Source organism: Mercenaria mercenaria, chromosome 1 (assembly GCF_021730395.1).
Source record: "Mercenaria mercenaria strain notata chromosome 1, MADL_Memer_1, whole genome shotgun sequence".
NCBI classification, from domain to species: Eukaryota; Metazoa; Mollusca; class Bivalvia; order Venerida; family Veneridae; genus Mercenaria; species Mercenaria mercenaria.
The window spans coordinates 61,340,122-61,363,911 of NC_069361.1; the positions used below are offsets into that span (position 1 = coordinate 61,340,122).

Sequence of the window (23,790 nt, forward strand, 5' to 3'; positions counted from 1 at the left end):
CCAAATTCAGAAATTACACCCCTAAAAATAACGCGAATCGTAAAGATATCAAAAGGTCATACCAGTAATTTTCCATTCCACGAACACGTGCGACCTATCATAATAATAATATCTAAAGGCTACGTCACCTACTCTTGTTTATCGACACGTACACAAAAGACGCGTGTAGTGCATTCATTTTTTAATATAATCGCTTTAAATTTTAACACCGCTTAAGAAGTAATACAGTTTGAATTCTATGCCGATTTTAATAAGATATCGACAGAAATGTAGGCAAAATTGTATAAAAACGATTGAATTTTCATATTATTTGTAAAATTTCAAACAGTGCGATCTTAATTATTTATTTATTTCTAAAAGTAAATAAATAATACATTCTGTAGTCATAAAATTCAGACTTTTGACAAGAAAGTACAAAAAACAGAATTAAAAAATCTTAAATAATAAAAAAGCGGCAGCTATTTCAATACATCGAGTAAAACAATTTTTGGCAAACAGATTTCTGTAATGCGGCAGAATAGGTTACGTGACCTCGTGAACGTAAATAGAAATGTGGTTTTAAGTATGATGTCGCTGTGGTTTTAAGTAAGGAATCTTACTATGTTGTAAGATATTCTTCTCAATTCCTTGAGGGCAGATAGGTCACTTATCGTTTGACACATTTACCTGTCAGTTTATACGGGATATTGCACATTCACTCTTAAAAAAATTAAAGAAGATACTTTTTTACTGTTCTAAAGAACCGAAGCGGTACGACCAGACAGTGATGTGTCACATGGCGCGAAAACATGACGTAATAACATGACAATCTCCCGCTTTGAACAGAGGTGGGTTGATGATAATTATTGTGTCCATATTTTTTGGATACTTCTCAAAATTATTTTTCGGGATTTTTGAACCCAAAGCAATCTAGATCAGATAGGATACAAGAAAAATATATCAACAGCTGCATACTGATAAAAGGAAGCAAGATTCCTGTTTGTTTCATATTTAATGTTCGTCCCGGCAGTGCAGGACCGAATGTCCGGCCATTTTTGGCAACTTTTGCGATGTCTGGATTTTATTATACACACCTTGTAAAGAGTTCCAATTATAAAACAAGCGTCAACCACGGAAGAGTCACTTTTATAAAACATATTGCAGTGATGATTACTCGATCCCGGTACGTACCGAAATTTACTTCAACTGTTTGTTTTAAAACATCATTTTAAATGACCGTTTCTATAACTATTCACTCACGTTTTTCATGACTTTCACGTGCGCCTAAAAGTTGCCGTGTCAAAGTTTTCATGGACTTTCACACGCATGTCTTGATTTCTACGCTTTGCACGCTTTTTATCTCCAAAGTATCAATCTTTCCACGAGGAATGCGAAGAAGATCAAGATTTCTTCGGGGATTAACACCCCGTAATTAGGGCCTGCACGGGATAGTGCGTGAAAAATGAAGTTTTTACCGCCAGTGTACAATACTTGGGACTTAGACAGCAAACATGGTAACAAATGGAGATGGGCTTGGCCATCTGAATGTGACACTGATGGTGATCGATGGGGTCTTTGGCTACGAAATCCGGATATTGCAGGGTCTGCATTTTGTGAATGTTGTGCCAAAACGTTAAAAAATGGTGGCATGAAAAAACAAAAATGTTGCTAGAATTTTCAGGTTGTTTCAGTCTGAATCTTACAAAAATATGTTGACGGGATATTGTTGAAACAAGTCCTTGACTTAGAAAAGTTACTGTTAACTGAAAATCATGCATTTTCGTGCAATATGATTAGTAAATTTTTGGCACACATATTAGGCTAGAATAGGGCTGTTCTAAGCATTCATAATCACTAATTCTCAGAAGCTTCCGGGGGGCTTGGACCCACCGGGGGCCCTAGCGGCCCCCAAGCCCCCATCAAATTTTTCAGGATTTTCAGTATTCCATACTTTCACCCATGCAGTAACAAGCTGGTAGAATTTCATGAAACTTCAAATAAATATGAACCAACATACTTCAGTGATGCCTGTCATTTGTTTTTAATTGTCAATTTTCCTTAGAGTTATTGCCCTTTAATTGTTTAAAAATCTACAGATTTGTACATAACCAACCAACTAATTGGTAGAATTTCATTAAACTTCTTTCATTCTTTTACATGAACATTTATTATAAACATGTGAACCTTGCCTTGGTCAAACCCTCTCCCCCTCCCAACCCCCCACCTCCCCAAAAAATAATTTCTCATTCCTTAGCTCACCTGAGCACAAAGTGCTCAAAGGTGAGCTTATATGATCACCCTGTGTCCGTCGTCGTCTGTCCGTCCGTCATCCGTCGTCAACAATTTGACTGTTAACACTCTAGAGGTCACATTTTTGGCCCAATCTTAATGAAACTTGGTCAGAATATTACCCTCAATAAAATCTTGGACGGGTTCTATATTGGGTCATCTGGGGTCAGAAACTAGGTCACCAGGTCAAATCAAAGGAAAAGCTTGTTAACATTCTAGAGGTCACAATTTTGGCCCAATCTTAATGAAACTTGGTCAGAATGTTACCCTTAATAAAAATCTTGGACGAGTTCGATATTTGGTCACCTGGGGTCAAAAACTAGGTCACCAGGTCAAGTCAAAGGAAAAGCTTGTTAACACTCTAGAGGTCATCTTGGGTCAAAAACTAAGTCACCATGTCAAAACAAAGGAAAAGCTTGTTAACACTCTAGAGGTCACAGTTTTGGCCCAATCTTAATGAATCTTGGTCAGAATGATACCCTCAATAATATCTTGGACGAGTTCGATATTGGGTCATCATGGGTTATAAACTAGGTCACCAGGTCAAATCAAAGGAAAAGCTTGTTAACACTCTAGAGGATACATTTTTGGCCCAATCTTAAAGAAACTTGGTCAGAATGTAACCCTCAATAAAATCTTGAACGAGTTCGATATTGGGTCATCTGTGTTTAAAAATTAGGTCACCAGGTCAAATCAAAGAAAAAGCTTGTTAACACTAGAGTTCACAATTTTGGCCCAATCTTAATGAAACTTGGTCAGTATACCTTCAATAAAGTCTTGGACAGTTTTGATATTGGGTCATCTGGGGTCAAAAACTAGGTCACCAGGTCAAATCAAAGGAAAAGCTTGTTAACACTGTAGAGGCCACATTTATGACTGTATCTTCATGCAACTTGATCAGAATTTTAATCTTGATGTTCTCAAGGTCCAGTTTGAGTCTGGATCATGTGGGATCAAAAACTAGGTCACCAGGTCAAATCAAAGGAAAAGCTAGTTTACACTGTAGAGGCCACATTTATGACCATATCTTAATGAAACTTGGTTAGAATGTTAGTCTTGAGGCTTTATAGGTCAAGTTTGAATCTGGGTCAGGTGGGGTCAAAAACTAGGTCACTAGGTCAAATCAAAGGAAAAGCTTGTTAACACTGTAGAGGCCACATGTATGACTGTATCTTTATGAAACTTTGTCAGAATGTTAATCTTGATAATCTTTAGGTCAAGTTTGAACCTGGGTCATGTCAGGTCAAAAACTAGGTCACCGAGTCAAATCAAAGGTAAAGCTTGTTAACACTGTAGAGGCCACATTTATGACTGTATCTTTATGAAACTTGGTCAAAATGGTAATCTTGATATTCTCAAGGTCCAGTTTGAATCTGGGTCATGTAGGATCAAAAAATAGGTCCCCAGGTCAAATCAGAGGAAAAGCTAGTTTACACTGTAGAGGCCACATTTATGACCATATCTTAATGAAACTAGATCAGAATGTTAATCTTGATGATCTATAGGTTAAATTCAAATCTGGGTCAGGTGGGGTCAAAAACTAGGTGACTAGGTCAGATCAAAAGAAAAGCTTGTTAACACTTAGAGTCCACATTTATGACTGTATCTTCATGAAACTTGGTCAGAATGGTAATCTTAATGATTTCAAGGTCCAGTTTGAATCTTGGTCATGTTGGGTCAAAAAATAGGTCAATAGGTCAAATCAAAGGAAAAGCTAGTTTACACTTTAAAGGCCACATTCACTGGCGCCAGATCAGAAAGAAAATGCCTCTGTACATGTTATACCCTACCCCTAGGTATTCTATAAGAACCATGGTCGTGAACGGGAAAATATACTAACCCATTTCAATCGCGTATTTCATAACTAAAACACGCAGTTCGGTAAATGTGTAATATGGATATTAAACACGCGATAATTTATCTTCCATTGTGTACCGGTCACATTTCTACAATACTTCTTGTCTTAGAAAAACAACGCGTAGTTTACAGTTTTTCAACGTTACAAAAAAAACTTACTTGAACTTCCCTGGTGAAGTTCCGTTCTAGATTACAAAACCATTCTGATTGGCTGATGTGAAAATGTATGTCAATCGTCATTTTACGACACGTGTATGCTAAAATGTGTATATGCAGGATAAATGTTCAAAATGAATTAAATAAACAGAACAGATGTTTACCAATGAATGATTTAAAATTCAAAATCACATACAAGATGAATTTCATTCATCATTTCGAGTTTTATTGTATAACTGTGAATATTTTGCATTCTGTTTTTGTTTGTTTACATTTCGCCTAACATGTGCACACTGCTGTGACCTCTAGACCGGATGTTCATTAGGGGAGTTCACGCAAGTTTTTTCTGTAACGTTGACGAAAGCATAAAATATATGGAGCATCTCTGCAATATGGAATTTTAAGACAATGTGACTGGTGCACGGTGGAAGATAAATTATCGCTTGTTTAATATCAGTAGTACACATTTACTGAACTGCGTGTTTTAGGTATGAAATACGCGATTGAAATGGGTTAGTATATTTTCCCGTTCATGACCATGGTTCTTATAGAATACCTAGGGGTAGGGTATAACATGTACAGAGGCATTTTCTTTCTGATCTGGCGCCAGTGGCCACATTTATTCCATATCTTAATGAAACTTGGTCAGAATGTTAATCTTGATGGTTTTTAGGTCAATAGGTCAGGTGAACAATACAGGGCCTTCATGGCCCTCTTGTTTCAAACCTTCCATGAATATTTATCAACATGCAAAGTTGTACCGTTCCCCCTCCTCACTCCTCCACCCAGTCATGCCCACCACCCCCTGATCATGGATCATCCCCACCCCTGCACCCACCCCGTCACAAGTGATCAGTAACAACAGTAGTTGTGCATGGGGCATGTTAGGTTCTTTCAGAAAAAAAAAGCAGAGTTACGGGACTTTGTTTTTTGTTACTATATAGATAGACACAATCTTGTGCGCACCATCTCTCCTCATCCCCTTGACATAATTTAATGAAACTTCACGCAAGTGATCAGTAACAACAGTAGTTTTGCATGAGGCATGTTAGGTTCTTTCAGAAAAAAAATTGCAGAGTTACGGGACTTTGTTTTTTGTTACTATACTATATACATAGACACAATTTTGTGCGCACCAGCTCTCCTCATCCCCTTGACACAATTTAATGAAACTTCACACAAGTAAACAGTAACAATAGTAGTTGTGCATGGGGCATGTTAGGTTCTTTCAACAACAAAAATTGCAGAGTTATGGGACTTTGTTTCTTGTTAACATACTATGTACATACAGTCTGAATATGCAATCTTGTGCGTGCCTAATCTTATGAACCCTTGCATATGATTTAATGAAACTTCACAAAAGTGATCAGTACCAACCCTAGTTGTGCATGGTGCATGTTACGTTCTTTTAGATAAATATTCTGCATAGTTATGAGACTTTGTTTTTTGTTACTATACTGTATACATACAGTCTATATACATACAGTCCACATAATTATGCAATCTTGTGCGTCAAATTGCAATGTACTGTGTCAGTGCATGCGGGGGGTACATTCATCACCTTTAGTGATAGCTCTAGTTGCCCCTGAAATAGTTAAAAATGCACATTTTCACATTGTGATGCATCTAGCTCAAAAAGTATATGATATAAATTGATGAAAACTTGCATGAGTCTTTATCATGATATAAACTTGCCCACCTCTTATTTTTTGGCAGGCTCCACCTCCTATTTTTAGCTCACCTGTCACATAGTGACAGGGTGAGCTTTTGTGATCGCCCTTCATCCGTCGTCTGTCTGTTGTCCGTCCACAATTTTGTTTCTGCACGATAGTGATTTCATTTATGATTTTATTTTAACCAAACTTGCACACAACTTATATCACCATAAGATCTTGGTTCCTTTCTTGAACTGGCCAGATTCTATTATGGGTTCCAGAATGATGGCCCCTGAAAGGGTCAGAATTAGCTATTTTGACCTTGTCTGCACAATAGCAGCTTCATTTATGAGTTGAATTTAATCAAACTAGCACAAAACTTGTGTCACCGTAACATCTCTATTCCTTTCTTGAACCGGCCAGATGCCATTATGGGTTCCATTGTTATGGTCCCTGAAAGAGCCAAAATTAGCTATTTTGACCTTGTCTGCACAATAGCAGCTTCATTTATGATTTGATTTTAACCAAACTTGCACACAGCTTGTATCACCACAAGATCTTGTTTCGTTTCTTGAACTGGCCAGATTCCATTATGGGTTCCAGAGTTATGGCCTCTGATAGGGCCAGAATTAGCTATTTTGACCTTGTCTGCACAATAGCAGCTTCATTTATGATTTGATTTTAATCAGACTTGCACAAAGCTTGTGTCACTATAAGATCTCTATTCCTTTCTTGAACCGGCCAGATCCCATCATGGGTTTTAGAGTTATGGCCCCTGAAAGATCCAGAATTAGCTATTTTGACCTTGTCTAAACAATAGCAGCTTCATTTATGATTTGATTTTAACCAAACTTGCACACAGCTTGTATCACCATAAGATCTCGATTCCTTTTTATACGCCCTAAGGGACGTTTTATGTTATTGCCTCGGTGTCCGTCTGTCTGTTGGTTAGCAATTTCCCTTTCACTCTGTAACTCTTGAACCCCTTGAAGGATATCTAAAAAACCTGACACAAATGTTCACCTCATCGAAATGATGTGCAGAGCGCATGTTTCGGATGGCTAACTTCAAGGTCAAGGTCATGCTTAGGGGCAAACCAAGACCACTTTTCTGTGGTACAACATGGATGGTACCTCCAATTTTTAGGTGTATTTTGACATATCTGTACCTTTAAGAAAATTTCAACTATATTTTCTCATGATTCTCTTGATTGATCTTGATTATGATTTTTTGATCTTCTGGCCCTCTTGTTTAAGTTATGGCCCCTGAAATAGTCAAAAATGCACATTATCACCTAATAATGTGCCTAGCTCAAAAGTATTTGATGTAAATTCATGAAACCTTGCTTGAGTCTTTATCATGATGTGAACTTGCACACTTGGCGTTCTTCTTGAGAATTTTGATGCTTATTACAGAGTTACGGCCCTTGAAATAGCCAAAGTATTGGATTTTTTGTTTGTGATGCTCATAGCTCAAAAAGTATATGGCCTAATACTGAAGCCTTTTCATAAAATGTTAGTTTAGCCTATATTACCCCCTTAAGACTGCAGACATTTTAATTATTGCCCCTTATTTGTGATAAATGTACCAGTGGGGGGGCACACCCTTGTGTCCTATAGACACATTCTAGTTTTCAGTGCGAAATGACAGCTAAGTGCACCAATTTTCTAACTGCTTTTAATCCTCTCTGTGTAAAAACAGAAGTATTTGATATATTTAAAAAATGACCTAAAATATCTGAAGCAATTTTGGACAACTCATGTCTTGACAGTTTTTAGGAAGTGTAGCTTTCCCAAAGTCACCAAACTATGTATACCGATATTGGTGAAATTACAGTTACAAATGCCGTTACTACCTTTCTCTATACATATGCTATAAAAGTAGTTCAAGTGATTTTGCCTTTGCGACCAGTGCAAACCAAGATCAGCCTGCACATCCGTGCAGTCTGATCATGGTCTGCACTATTCGCTATTCAGTCAGTAAATTTTCAGTGAACACCCCTTTGAATTATAAATGGTATTGCCCAGATTGAATGATGGATCAGTCCATTTTAGAAATTTAACAGGCTAAGGGTTAAAATGCATACCGGTTCAGCTACGCTTCCCTACAGTCCTCTCATGCCTTTGATTCATTGATTTTGGGATTTCCCCAATTATAGTCTGTATCAAAACTGTCCACAGATTAATGAATTCAATAAAATTCAGTAAAATGTAAGTTTTGTCTACTTCCAGCACTTTGAAAGAGCCTATACTGAACTTCCTTTTGTCAATGCTAGCCAAGAGTTTAAAACTCCTGAAAAAATTATGAACGAAAGAGAATCACATACATTTATTATTTATTATAAGTTTACCAAAACAGTACCTAAAATTTACCTGAAAGAAGTCATATAAGATTTTACAATGTTAACAAACCTGTACAACATTTTATCATCAATATTTTCCACTCATGAATACTCTTATTGCAGTTGATACCTGCTGATATAATTGTAAATGAGAATCCCCCACAAAAATATTTTTTCAAGTTGTGTAAACAGTTTAAGCTGAATATCATAAGTTAAACACTTACATTGTTTGCAACAAAAAATAAAACATCTTATATTTTGTTTAAGGTAGTGGACATGTAGTGAAAATCAGCAGATTATTTATCCTCCGTCTGCTATTTCGGCATTTTTGTTTTTTACGAGAAGCAATGTGTTAAGCTATAGTTATATCCAGAGAATTGGACACAAATACATAATCACATGGAAATTGCAGAGTGTCATTACGTATCAGCTACCTTAAAATGTTGTAATTACATTTATTGATAGGGGCCCTTTGTGTTACACTATTTGCCCTTTATGTTACACTATTTACAACAGAGTACTCCTGAACAGTCAGAGAAATGCTTCAAAATGAGTAAACCATCTTCTAAAACTGTTCAAGCAAGCAGCGTAACTGTGATGAGGGATACTGGGCCATACCTGTTGTATTTTGTCTAGTTGTCCATCTGTTTGTTTATCACAAAACCATGTATGCTCCATCTTTTTGTCCTCTTGAAGGATTTTCAAATAATATTTAAAAAATGTTTGCTATAATGAGATTCTTTATCTTATGTTTAGCCTCTAAGGGATTTACTATTACCTTGTCATAAAAGAAAGAGGAACAAAAAGTTGCTATACTTCATTTCTTTCAGTTTTTTTAATGCTCTAAAATTTTACTTAATAGCATCTATCCTATTCTTGTAAATGGATTGAGAATGTTGAACATGTTTTTAAACTGTTGCAGCCATTTGGATGTTTGCTTGCAACGACGACCAGTTCCTTGGTGATGATAGCAGCTATATCTGGACAGGTATCATGTCATAGTCTCACTTTGTTGGTGCAAATGTTTTGTTTAATTTAATCAAAAATCTTCGATTCAGGGTGAGCTGTTAGTATAGGTGCATGTTCCGGTGTCTATCTTGCGTCAAAGCTGGAAAGTCGCCATATTACCTATAATTGTGTCGGTGCGACAGTATTTAAAAGGTCATTGTTGCAGTAACATTTAAACATAAACATTTCTGATTAATTACAAGGAATGCTTCAGTTTTCATACATGATGATCCTGAATATTTTGGGGGATTTATGTCAGCTTGAAACTGAATACTTTGGGTGATTTATGTCAGCTTGAAACTGAATATTTTGGGGGATTTATGTCAGCTTGAAACTGAATATTTTGTACCAAGTTACATCATGCATCCATGTTTTATATCTGTTTTGTTTTAACATGGCATAGTAGTCCTGATATGGACCTGGACAAGATAAATTTTCAGGTTGAAATTAAATTTGTTTGTGTTTTTATAAGTAAAAAAGCTGAGTGAAGTGGGTAGCTGTTTGTATGAATATGTTTTCTTACTCATCTCCTCATATAGCTGAGTGAATGACATTGCTTTAATTAACCTCCAACAAAGAAGAGGGCTAGCTTAATTTTATCCAGTGAGAATGTGACATCAATTTTGCTTGCATGTTTGGAAAGATTAGAACGGACCTTTATGAACCTTGGCTAATCTGTATGTAACTAGATGACACTAAAATAAATCGTTCTTAGCTTGACTATTAGAAGAATAAGGAGAGCTGTCCTCACCATGGCGGTGGCAAAGTTTTTCATACCAGTTTACATTTTGACAAAACCTTTTGACATGTAACTTAATTTGATCTCAAAATGTGTTAACTTGGAAGTTTTATCTTGTGTATAGAACAGTATAAGCTGCCATCCCTTGAAGGCTACACAGGGAATGTTTGCTGGGATAGGAAGGAGAATGTCTTCATTGATATTTGGTGGTGGACAGGGGCAGACAATTGGGACTGTAAGTATATCCTAGAGACTTGCCTTAAGCACTTTCTAGACATGAAACAGTCCTGACATTGTTTTCTTTGATTTTCACATATTTCTAGATATTTTTCCCATACTTTGGTGTATACATGTATGTAGCAGAGATTGTTTTCTTTCCAGCAATAGCTTTCTCAATATATTTTACCTTGTGAAATTCCTGGATTTTAACCAAACCAAATGTCTTTGTGTTAACAACTGTCACTACTAAAAGATGTGGCATTTTCCTTCATATATTTTTAGCTCGACTATTCGAAGAATAAGTAGAGCTATCCTACTCAACATGGTGTCGGCGTCGGCGTCACACCCTGGTTAAGTTTTTTGTACCAGTCCATTTTTAGCTCACCTGTCACATAGTGACAAGGTGAGCTTTTGTGATCACCCTTCGTCCGTCGTCAGTCCGTGCGTCCGTCCGTCCGTCAACAATTTCTTGTCTGCACCATAGTGGTTTCATTTATGATTTTATTTTAACCAAACTTGCACACAACTTGTATCACCATAAGATCACGGTTCCTTTCTTGAACTGGCCAGATCCCATTATGGGTTCCAGAGTTATGGCCCCTGAAAGGGCCAAAATTAGCTATTTTGACCTTGTCTGCACAATAGCAGCTTTATTTATGATTTGATTTTCACCAAACCTGCACACAACTTGTATCACCATAAGATCTTGGTTCCTTTCTTGAACTGGCCAGATTCCATTATGGGTTCCAGAGTTACGGCCCCTGAAAGGGCCAAAATTAGCTATTTTGACCTTGTCTGTACAATAGCAGCTTTATTTATGATTTGAATTTTACCAAACTTGCACACAACTTGTATCACCATAAGATCTTGATTCCTTTCTTGAACTGGCCAGATTCCATTATGGGTTCCAGAGTTATGGCCCTGAAAGGGCCAGAATTAGCTATTTTGACCTTGTCTGCACAATAGCAGCTTCTTTTATGATTTGAATTTAATCAAACTTGCACAAAACTTGTGTCACCATAAGATCTCGGTTCCTTTCTTGAACCGGCCAGATCCCATAATTGGTTCCAGAGTTATGGCCCCTGAAAGGGCCAAAATTAGCTATTTTGACCTTGTCTGCACAATAGAAGCTTCATTTATGATTTGATTTTAACCAAACTTGCACACAACTTGTATCACCTCAAGATCTTGCTTCCTTTCTTGAACTGGCCAGATTCCTTCATGGGTTCCAGAGTTATGGCCCCTTAAAGGTTCAAAATTTGCAATTTTGGCTTTTGCAGCCATATAGAGACTTCATTTATGGTTTTATTTGATACAAACTTCCAAAATATCTTCAACAACAATAAAGCTTGGATTCCATGACAAATCGGATCCAATGGTAGGTTTCAGAGTTGTTTTATTTCTGATTACCGCCCCTGATTGTAATCAAAATGGATTTATATCAGTAAGTACGTATAGGACTTATTTGAAATTTCATTATTGTTATTAGTTGGACTGAGACAATCAGGGTAGATAACTATGGACTGATTTTATGTCAAATTACCTCCCTTTATTATGTCTCCCACCACACAGTGGTGTGGGAGACATATTAATTTACTCCAGTCTGTCTGTGTGTCTGTCTGTCACAAAGCTTGTCCGCACTCTAAGTCGAACATTTCTCATCCGATTTTCACCAAACTTGAACAAAATGTGTTTGACCATAAGATCTCAGCCAAGTTCGATAACTAGCCAAATCGATCCAGGCGTCTTGGAGTTATGGCCCTTGAATTACCAAAAATCGGTCTTTTTACTCTTGTCCGCACTCTAATTCGAATATTTCTCATCCAATCTTCACCAAACTTAGACAAAAGTTTTTGACCATGAGACCTAGGCCAAGTTCGATAACTAGCCAAATCGGTCCAGGCATTTTGGAGTTACGGCCCTTGAATTATCGAAAAATTGGCCTTTTTACTCATGTCCGCACTCTTAATCGAACATTTCTCATCCGATCTTCACCAAACTTGAACAAAATGTGTTTGACCATGAGACCTCGGCCAAGTTCGATAACTAGCCAAATCGGTCCAGGCATTTTAGAGTTACGACCCTTGAATTATCGAAAAAATCCGTCTGTTTACTCTTGTCCGCTCTCTAAGTCGAACATTTCTCATCCGATCTTCACCAAACTTGAACAAAATGTGTTTGACCATAAGACCTTACCAAAGTTCGATATCTAGCCAAATCCGCCCAGGCACTTTCCATTTATGGCCCTTGAATTACTGATTGGATCCACTCATCTAGACCACCTAATTGGATCCACTCGTCTAAAACATCTAGAGAAACTAACATTTTTCATCATCTAAGGGGCAGTTGTGGGAGACATGCCCTTTTCTCAAAAGCATCTCTAGTTTTAAATTAAAATGGGTATATCTCCGTAACTAATGAAGATACTGATCTGAAATTTCATTTATGTCAACAGATGTATTTGGCAGATCCTTCTTTTGTTCACTTACAATATTTTTTTTTAATTACTTCCCTTTTACTTTACTATAAATAGCTTATTTTTAGTAACTTTTTTATTATTTGGCCGTAGGGAAAAATCGAGACCACTTTTCTGTGGTACAACATGGATGGTACTTCCAATTTTTAGGTGTATTTTGACATATCTATACCTTGTAAGAATTTTTTGTTTGTTTTTGGTTAAATTTCTTCCCTTTGTTGTTCCTGTCCTTTGGACTTAGATATTTTTTCTGAGGGCCTTCTTGTCCTCAAGTGCAATGATAACAGGTGAGCGATATAGGGCCATGATGGCCCTCTTGTTTGACAAAGTCTTTTGAGATAAAGCTTTGAAACTTTCAACACTTGTTTACCATCACCATGTCTAGTTGTAGGCAAGAGTACATAACTCTGTCAAGCATTTTGACTGAATTATGGCCCCTCTTGACTTAGAAATCTTGGTTAAGTTTTTCGTACCAGTTCATATTTTGACAAAGTCTTTTGAGATAAAGCTTTGAAACTTTCTGAAACTTTTTGAAAGTATGGCACCTCATGACTTAGAAATCTTGGTTAAGTTTTTCTTACCAGTTCATATTTTGTGTAAAGTGTTTGACATATGGCTTTGAAACTTTTATAACTTGTTCATTATAATAGTCTGTATCAGTAGACAAGAGTACATAACTCTGTCATCTATTTTGGCTGAATTATGGCCCTTTTTGGATTTGGAAATTGGTTCTGTTTTCGTACATGTCCACGTTTTGTCAAAATTATTTGACATATGGCTTTTAAACTTTAAACACTTGTTTATCATCATGATTTCCATCTGTAGGCAAAAGTGCATAACTCTGACAACTATTTTGGCTGAATTATGGCCCTTTTTATACGTCCGTTTGAAAAATGGGATGTATTATGGGAACGCCGCTGGCAGGCGGGCGGATGGGCGGGCGGGCGGTGTCCACAGACTTTGTCTGGAGCATATCTTCTTCATGCATGGAGGGATTTTGATGAAACTTGGCACAGTTGTTCAACATCATGAGACGGAGTGTCATGTGCAAGAACCAGGTCCCTAGGTCTAAGGTCAAGGTCACACTTTGAGGTCAAAGGTCAAATTCAAGAATGACTTTTTCCGGAGCATATCTTCTTCATGCATTGAGGGATTTTGATGAAACTTGGCACAGTTGTTCACCATCATGAGATGGAGTGTCATGCGCAAGAACCAGGTCCCTAGGTCTAAGGTCAAGGTCACACTTAGAGATCAAAGGTCAAATTCAAGAATGACTTTGTCCGGAGCATATCTTCTTCGTGCATGAAGGGATCTTGATTTAACTTGGCACAATTGTTCACTATCATGAGACGGAGTGTCATGCGCAAGAACCAGGTCCCTAGGTTTAAGGTCAAGGTCACACTTAGAGGTCAAAGGATACAAGAATGAAAACTTTGTCCAGAGCATTTCTTCTTCCTGCATGGGGGGATTTTGATATAACTTGGCACAAATGTTCAACACCACGAGATGGAGTGTCTTGCGCAAGAACCAGGTCCCTAGGTCTAAGGTCAATGTTACACTTAGTGGCCAAAGGTCAGATACAAGAATGACTTTGTCCAAAGCATTTCTTCTTCATGCATGGAGGGATTTTGATGTACAGTTGAACTTCAATGGCTCGAACTCGGATCTTTCGAACACCCAGGATCGCTCGAACTCTTCGCCCGGTCCCGAATTTATTCCTTCTTATTCTATATAGTTCTACCTCGGATCGTTCGAACTTCGATAATTCGAACTCTCGAACTCATTTGGTGGTCCCCTCGGCTTAATTACAGTGATAATTACACCTATTCAGTCGAACATACAATTTTTGGCTTGGGATGGCTTGTGTTTACAAAGTTTTTCACACTTCTGCCTGACATTCGCCAAGCTTCCCCTTTAACCGGCGCGTGCGTAATTTTCACACGCTTACGTAATTAGCGTCGGTATACGACAAACAAATTAAACAAAGTGACTTTCGTTCACTGCAATGCTTTAATGGGCTTTGATTTATGTGAATAAGATTATTTAAAATGATTGAGCAATGTACATACTACGTCTGTCTTTATTTTTTTTCTGCATAAAAACGGGAGATCCGACGTCAACTTTCATACTGCTTAAGCATGGCTGAACAACTTAGTAAAGGACCCGGATATGGGGGGATAGCTAAGTCGGCAAATTTGATAATATTTGTACTGGACTATGATTCAAAAAGATTTGTTATTCATGTCTTTCTATTTGATGCTGTCTTCACCAAATTCTTATAATTATATTAGTGTTTTATTTGTGTTTTTTCCGTATCATGTCATGTTTGAAAATAAATAATTAAGCATATTTCAGCGATCGTTTTTTATTTGTCATCGTATCATACTCACATTTAGGTACAATATGACAATATATTACGATGTAAGGTTTGTAACACATCATGCCCTCGAATTCCCAAATTCAAAATGGCCGCCATTTGGATGGCTCGAACAACGGAAAACTCGAACTAATTTCCATGGGACCCTCGAGTTTGAGCCATCGAAGTTCGACTGTAACTTGACACAATTGTACACCATCATGAGACGAAGTGTCATGCGCAGGTCCCTTCTTTAGAATTACTTCCCTTTGTTGTTACTATAAATAGCTTGTTGTACCCCCCAAACAACAAAGTTGTAAGGGGGGGGTATACTGGTTTCAGGTTGTCTGTCTGTCCGTCCGTCTGTCTGTCTGTCTGTCTGTCCGTAGACACAATCTTGTGCGCACCATCTCTCCTCATCCCCTTGACACAATTTAATGAAACTTCACACAAGTGATCAGTAACAACAGTAGTTGTGCATGGGGCATGTTAGGTTCTTTCAGAAAAAAAAATTGCAGAGTTACGGGACTTTGTTTTTATGCCCCTGAAAGGGAGGCATATAGTTTTTGAACCGTCTGTCGGTCTGTCCGCAATTTTCGTGTCCAGTCCATATCTTTGTCATCCATGGATGGATTTTCAAATAACTTGGCATGAAAGTGTACCACAGTAAGACGATGTGTCGCGCGCAAGACCCAGGTCCATAGCTCAAAGGTCAAGGTCACACTTAGACCTTAAAGGTCATTTTTCATGATAGTGCATTCGTGTCCGGTCCATATCTTTGTCATCCATGGATGGATTTTCAAATAACTTGGCATGAATGTGTACCACAGTAAGACGACGTGTCGCGGGCAAGACCCAGGTCCGTAGCTCAAAGGTCAAGGTCACACTTAGATGTTAAAGGTCATTTTTCATGATACTGCATTCGTGTCCACTCCATATCTTTGTCATTCATGCATGGATTTTGAAATTATTGGGCATGAATGTGTACCACAGTAAGACGACATGTCGCACGCAAGACCCAGGTCCGTAGGACAAAGGTCCTAAACTCTAACATCGGCCATAACTGTTCATTCAAAGTGCCATCGGGGGCATGTGTCATCCTATGGAGACAGCTCTTGTTTGTTACTATACTATATACATAGACACAATCTTGTGTGCACCATCTCTCCTCATCCCCTTGACACAGTGTAATGAAACTTCACACAAGTGATCAGTAACAACAGTAGTTGTGCATAGGGCATGTTAGGTTCTTTCAGAAAAAAAAAAATTGCAGAGTTATGGGACTTTGTTTTTTGTTACTATACTATATACACAGACACAATCTTGTGCGCACCATCTCTCCTCATCCCCTTGACATAGTTTAATGAAACTTCACACAAGTGATCAGTAACAATAGTAGTTGTGCATGGGGCATGTTAGGTTCTTTCAGAAAAATGTTTTGCGGAGTTACAGGACTTTGTTTTTTGTTACTATACTATATACATAGACACAATCTTGTGCGCACCATCTCTCCTCATCCCCTTGACACAATTTAATGAAACTTCACACAAGTGATCAGTAACAACAGTAGTTGTGCATGGGGCATGTTAGGTTCTTTCAAAAAAAAAAAAAATTGCAAAGTTATGGGACTTTGTTTTTCGTTAACATACTATGTACATATAGTCTACATGTGCAATCTTGTGCGCGCCTAATCTTTCGAACCCTTGCACACAATTTATGAAACTTCACACAAGTGATCAGTTCCAACCCTAGTTGTGCATGGTGCATTAAGATTAACTTCCTTTAGTTGTTACTATAAATAACTTATATTGTAACTTTTTTTATAACTGACCTTAGGGAAAAACCAAGACCACCTTTCTGTGGTACAACATAGATGTTACTTTCAAATTTTAGGTGTATTTTAAGGTATCTCTACCTGGTAAGGAGTTTTTATGTGGATTTAGAAAAACAAAAGAATTACAATAATTACTACCACAAAATTAAAATTCGATTTGCAAACCTTCTCGTTTTAACGCTATTCCTGTTAACCACTTTCGACAGTATGCGCTCAATGTGCAAGTCTATTGAATAGCATTAAAACGAAAAGCTTTTGGTGGGGAAATCATAGTACCGGGGATAGCACTTTCAAATAGGTTTCGAATCTTATGCATGATATAAACACAATATACAGATTAAAAAACTTACGCCTTGATTTTCAATTTTTGTTTACCTTTCTACTTTCACTTTCGAGCTCAAAATGACGTAGCACGATCACGTAATTAGGCACACTGTGCATGGAATTTTTATCTTAATAATCTCTAGATCAAGTTCGAAACTTTGTCATGTGGGGTCAAAAACTAGGAAACCAGGTCAAATCAAAGGAAAAGCCTGTTAACGACATACGCCACATTCATGGCCATATCTTCAGTAATGTTTATCTTGATGATTCTAAGGCTAAGTTTAATATTGAAAGATAAACGGAGAAACAGAGTACATGTACAAACAATTAACAACAGACAAGCAGAAAGAAATGTTACAATAAATGATAGACAAAAATATCATTCTCCTGTGAAAACTGTCACAGCGCCAATCAAACATATTATAAGAGACCTTTAACTCCTTGTTCTATTGCCAAGAGGACGACAAGGAATCAACTCATTTCAGTTATTCTTAAATATGCTAAAACATAATTAAAAAACCTATAAAAATGACAAATGGTTGCAGCATGTGCAGTGTGTTGGAGAATACTCCCCCGCCCCCACCCCAATGCGAACCCGACTTCGATATTATGTCGCCAAAACAAAAAAAAAAGGACAGCAGAAACCCTGTCAGTTTGTATATTAGATAAGTTGATCTGTTTTATGATGTAAAACTCGCATGTGGTAAGCATTTAATCAAACAATCGGTATTGTCAGTTGTTTACTTAAGTTAAAAGTCCATAACGAACATTAAAGAAACAAGATCCACCGTAATGCGTTGCAATTGTACCCACGGCACACTGCGTTGGAATGATTTTTGGTCGATTTTTTCTTATGCCTGTAATGAAAATTCACCTATTACGAAGAAATAGTTTTTGCTTGACATGGCCGTACTTACGATTTGCTGCAAACGTGCTCATGGGTGGTTTTGTACAAGATTTTACCATTTTTAATGGGAATTCTACAAAAACGGCAGTCCCTCGTCAAACTGTACAGAAGTGTTTACATTAATGACAAAGAATTGCACTGAACAAGTGTTTCTGGTTGGAAGAGTACACATATGGGCTCCTGTCTCACTGGTTGTTTTCAGTCAAACGTGAAAAGGACATTAGAAAACGAACCGATGGCAGCATAAATGTAGTCGGTCGGCCATATTTCTCCACCGCTTCTGCGACGAATCCTCCACCGCTTCGGCGTTGGAACCACCGCTTCTGCCAAAGCTATGGCCATTGTGACTTCGCTCAGCATTAAAATATCCATTCGTAATTTTTTTTAGCTCACCTGTCACAAAGTGACAAGGTGAGCTTTTGTGATCGTGCGGTGTCCGTCGTCCGTCATCCGTCCGTGCGTGCGTCCGTGCGTCCGTAAACTTTTGCTTGTGACCACTCTAGAGGTCACATTTTTCATGGGATCTTTATGAAAGTTGGTCAGAATGTTTATCTTGATGATATCTAGGTCAGGTTCGAAACTGGGTCATGTGCCGTCAAAAACTAGGTCAGTAAGTCTAAAAATAGAAAAACCTTGTGACCTCTCTAGAGGCCATATATTTCATGAGATCTTCATGAAAATTGGTCAGAATGTTCACCTTGATGATATCTAGGTCAAGTTCAAAACTGGGTCACGTGCCTTCAAAAACTAGGTCAGTAGGTCTAAAAATAGAAAAACCTTGTGACCTCTCTAGAGGCTATATATTTCACAAGATCTTCATGAAAATTGGTCAAACTGTTCACCTTGATGATATCTAGGTCAAGTTCGAAACTGGGTCACGTGCCTTTAAAGTCTAGGTCAGTAGGTCAAATAATAGAAAAACCTTGTGACCTCTCTAAAGGCCATATTTTTCATGGGGTCTGTATGAAAGTTGGTCTGAATGTTCATCTTGTTGATATCTAGGCCAACTTCGAAACTGGGTCACGTGCGGTCAAAAACTAGGTCAGTAGGTCTAAAAATAGAAAAACCTTGTGACCTCTCTAGAGGCCATATATTTCATGAGATCTTCATGAAAATTGGTCAGAATGTTCACCTTGATGATATCTAGATCAGGTTCGAAAGTGGGTCACATTCCATCAAAAACTAGGTCAGTAGGTCAAATAATATAAAATCTTGTGACCTCTCTAGACGCCAGATTTTTTATGGGATCTGTATGCAAGTTGGTCTGAATGTTCACCTTGATGATATCTAGGTCAAGTTCGAAAGTGGGTCACGTGCCTTCAAAAACTAGGTCAGTAGGTCAAATAATATAAAAACCTTGTGACCTCTCTAGAGGCCATATTTTCATGGGATCTGTATGAAAATTTGTCTGAATGTTCATCTTGATGATATCTAGGTCAGGTTTGAAACAGGGTCATGTGCGGTCAAAAACTAGGTCAGTAGGTCTAAAAATAGAAAAACCTTGTGACCTCTCTAGAGGCCATACTTTTGAACAGATCTCCATAGAAATTGGTCAGAATGTTCACCTTGATGATATCTAGGTCAAGTTTGAAACTGGGTCACGTGCCATAAAAAACTAGGTCAGTAGGTCAAATAATAAAAAAAACATTGTGACCTCTCTAGAGGCCATACTTTTCATGGGATCTGTATGAAAGTTGGTCTGAATTTTCATCTTGATGATACGTAGGTCAGATTTGAAACTGGGTCAAATGCGGTCAAAAACTAGGTCAGTAGGTCTAAAATTATTAAAATCTTTTGACCTCTCTAGAGGCCATATTTTTCAATGGATGTTCATGAAAATTGATCTGAATGTTCACCTTGATGATATCTAGGTCAGTTTTGAAACTGGGTCACGTATGGTCAAAAACTAGGCCAGTAGGTATAAAAATAGAAAAACCTTGTGACCTCTCTAGAGGCCATATTTTTCAAGAGATCTTCATGAAAATTAGTGAGAATATTCACCTTGATGATATGTAGGTAAAGTTCAAAACAGGGTCACGTACCTTCGAAAACTAGGTCAACAGGTCAAATAATAGAAAAACCTTGTGACCTCTCTAGAGACCATATTTTTCAATGGATCTTCATGAAAATTGGTCAGAATTTTTATCTTGATAATATCTAGGTCAGGTTCAAAACTGGGTCACATGAGCTCAAAAACTAGGTCACTATGTCAAATAATAGAAAAAACAACGTCATACTCAAAACTGGGTCATGTGGGAAGAGGTGAGCGATTTAGGACCATCATGGTCCTCTTGTTTATTTAAACTGAATATGTTTTACATTAGTATGTTTTCTGAATAACAGTCAAAATTTAGAAAGTTCTGCGGTGTCGTTTTTATGTAATTAGCTGTTATGCATTGATACTAGGTTAACAAATTTACGTTTTCTCGACGTGATCGTTTCAAATTGTTTTTGAAGAATCGACAGGTTATACGTAACGTTCAGATAAACGTGAAATTACATTACTTATCCCATTATTTCGTAATTGTGGTAGCTTTTATGGAATGTGTAATCACACGGACGGTAATATTATCATTAGTTAACATACTGCCAGATCCGAGACCTGAAATACGGAAATATTATGTTTCTGTGAGGATAAGTACTAATTAAAGAATAGGCTGAGACTATGACATTCGTTTATAGTGATAAGAATAATTATCACATCAGTGGAAACACTAGTGTAAATTTCCTTTCAGTGACCTCATTATCTGCGTGGTCATATTCGAAGTTATGCAAGATAATAAACATAACATATATTACCGTAGATACCCATGTATAATGCGCACCCGTGTATAATGCGCATCCCCGATTTTGGCCCGAAATCCTGGGAAAAAAAACATTTTTGGTCAATTTTGAGGTGGATGGAAAACGAAAGTAGAGTTTACATCGACACCGGTAATAAATTTTATCTCCGCAGTGGAGAGCAGTATCGGTCTCACGGTACTATCGATTTTTGTTTTCTCGAAAATAAAACCAATAAAATATTGTTTTATTTGTTGTTTTACCTTTCTAATTAACTATTTTGAATAAATAAACAGCAGCTGATTTAATATTTGGTAATGGTATTTTTCAAAATGACATGAGCTTCTCAATTCAAACCAATAACAAAAGGTGTGATAGTCTTTTCGTCACAAACAAATAGCCAATAATTACCGGCAATTAACGTGTCACCTCGTGTCAATTATGTTGTTCACAGTTTGATCTCGGTTAAAGATAATTCTCAATCTTTAATTAGTATCATAATTTTTGTGATTTATAAACATTTCTTTCATCAAAATACTTTTAAATTTATATGAAATTAATTTTGTTTGAAAGAAAAATAAACCATCGATCTTTTACGGAACGTAACGGCAATCTTAGATTTTAGCAGTGACAGTAAGCGCGGGGAGTAGTTTCCCTTTACAAAAATGGCGGACATCGGTAACAGACTTGTTTTGAAGTTAGAAAATTGTCCATACCTGTATATTATGCGCACCCACGATTCGCGGGTGGTCCCGGGGGTAAAAAAACTGCGCATTATACATGGGTATCTACGGTATTTGAAACTCTTCTAACATATACAAAATTATTGCTAATATATTTTCCGCAAAAGAGAGTTATAGACCTGACCTGAGCCTATTTAACAACGCAAATAGTTAACATATTCTATATACTTTTATATAGAGCGTACCATATTTATGTAGTAATCTTACAGAAATGACCGAATTTGTTTATAATAGCATAGATGCTTGCAAATATTTTATGGAAAATATTTAATGGAATTTGTCTATAAGGGCATAGATGCTTGCAAATATTTTATGGAAAATGGTAGTAGATCACAGGATTCTATAAACTCCATTTCTAAAATCATAGAATTAATACTTACAAAAAACCACTTCCAGTTCAATGAAATTAATTACATTCAAAGATTTGGAACTGCTATGGGAACAAAAATGGCTCCTTGTTTTGCCTCTTTATTTATGGGTAAACTTGAAAAAGAATTTATAGACTCCTGTGATAAGAAACCACTTATCTGGTTACGTTTTTTAGATGATATTTTTTTCATCTGGAATCTTTCAGAAGAGGACTTATTGGACTTTTTTGACAGATTGAACAGTTTTCATGATACTATAAAATTTACATATTGTTACACTAAAGATACTGCAACGTTTTTAGATGTTAACATAGAAAAAGATGAAAATGGTATCCTGCACACTAGTGTTCATGAAAAAGACACTAACAGTCATCAGTATATAGAATTTTCATCATGTCACCCAGTTTCATGTAAAAAGGGTATTCCCTTTAGCCAGGCTAAGCGCTTTAGGCGTATTACTTCGGATAATACCATTTTTGACAAGGAAATGGACAAGCTCAGAGAATACTTTCGAGCACGTAACTACCCTGAATGTGTTATAAATGAGGCATTAAAGAAGGTCTCTTCTCTATCAATGCAAGATGCTCTTTATTCGTGCAGTAGCAAAAATACGGATAAAGTCATTCCTTTTGTATGTACCTACAATCCATCTTTGCCCAATATTGGTAAAATAATAAACCAATATTGGAATCTTTTAAAGTATTTTCAACATGAAAGTGTTAGACAATTATATGACTATAAACCTATTGTTGCTTACAAAAGACCCAAGAATATTCAAGATGTTTTAGTTCATTCTAGGCTGAGTAAGAAAGACAAAAATTATAGTGTAAGTAAATGTTATAGACGTCGCTGTACACACTGTTTAAATATTAATGAAGATAATTCATTTTCTAGTTCCACCAATTCATCTTGTTATAATGTTAGACATGATCTGTCATGCAATTCAACTGATGTTATTTACTTAATAACATGTAATAAATGTTTTAAACAGTATGTTGGACAAACGCACCAGCAATGTTCACAAAGAATGAATAGTCATAGATTTGATATCAATCATTATCCAGAAACTACTACTAATGTTTCTGAACATTTTAATTCTCAAGGACATACTATCCAGGATTTCTCTTTTATGCCCATTGATAAAGTAACTAATCCTTGGAAAAGGCTTTTAAAAGAGACTTCCTGGATGTACCGTTTGGGCACTGTGTCTCCACAAGGAATGAATTCAAAAATTCTGTATTAATGCCTTTCTGAAATACTTGTTATATATGTATATTTTATTACTTGTATGTATTCCATAATCAGTTTTTACTGGTGCCATTCCTTAATCATTGCACTTATACTGCATTTTTTCACCAGTTTTTATGTATCATACTATGATCCTGTTTATGATTTTTACGCCAAACTCTTTGTTCAATTTTGACGTTGTCGTTTGACGTTGATGTCACTTCCTTTGTTATGTTTATTTTGAACCCTGAAGAAGGCTGATGTAGCCGAAACGTTGGTTAAAAATAAAGTGACTTGTTTTTAAAAAGTTTTTGTAGTTTTGACTACTTTTAATACTTATATTCTATAATAGCATAAAATATATACATTTGTTCAGAGCAAACTGGCCGATCGCGATCACGTGCTTGGTGTGGTCAAAAAGACATGTAGACTCAGATAATAGCGCGCAGTTCTGCACGGATTTCTCGACGCATATTTTACGATTTTTATCACTTCTTTATTACTAGGTATACGATATATTACTCTAGATAT

The 23,790-nt window shown here is 36.9% G+C and overlaps 1 protein-coding gene across 1 annotated transcript in view; it reads left to right on the forward strand.

Moving 5' to 3' along the window:
- Positions 1 to 23,790, forward strand: part of LOC123566185 (nuclear pore complex protein Nup133-like) — a 420,170-nt gene that overhangs the window by 76,734 nt on the left and 319,646 nt on the right. The window contains exons 5-6 of the mRNA XM_053549042.1: positions 9,200 to 9,265; positions 10,149 to 10,259. Of these exons, the coding sequence (XP_053405017.1) occupies positions 9,200 to 9,265; positions 10,149 to 10,259 (177 nt within the window). The remainder of the gene's footprint in view (positions 1 to 9,199; positions 9,266 to 10,148; positions 10,260 to 23,790) is intronic.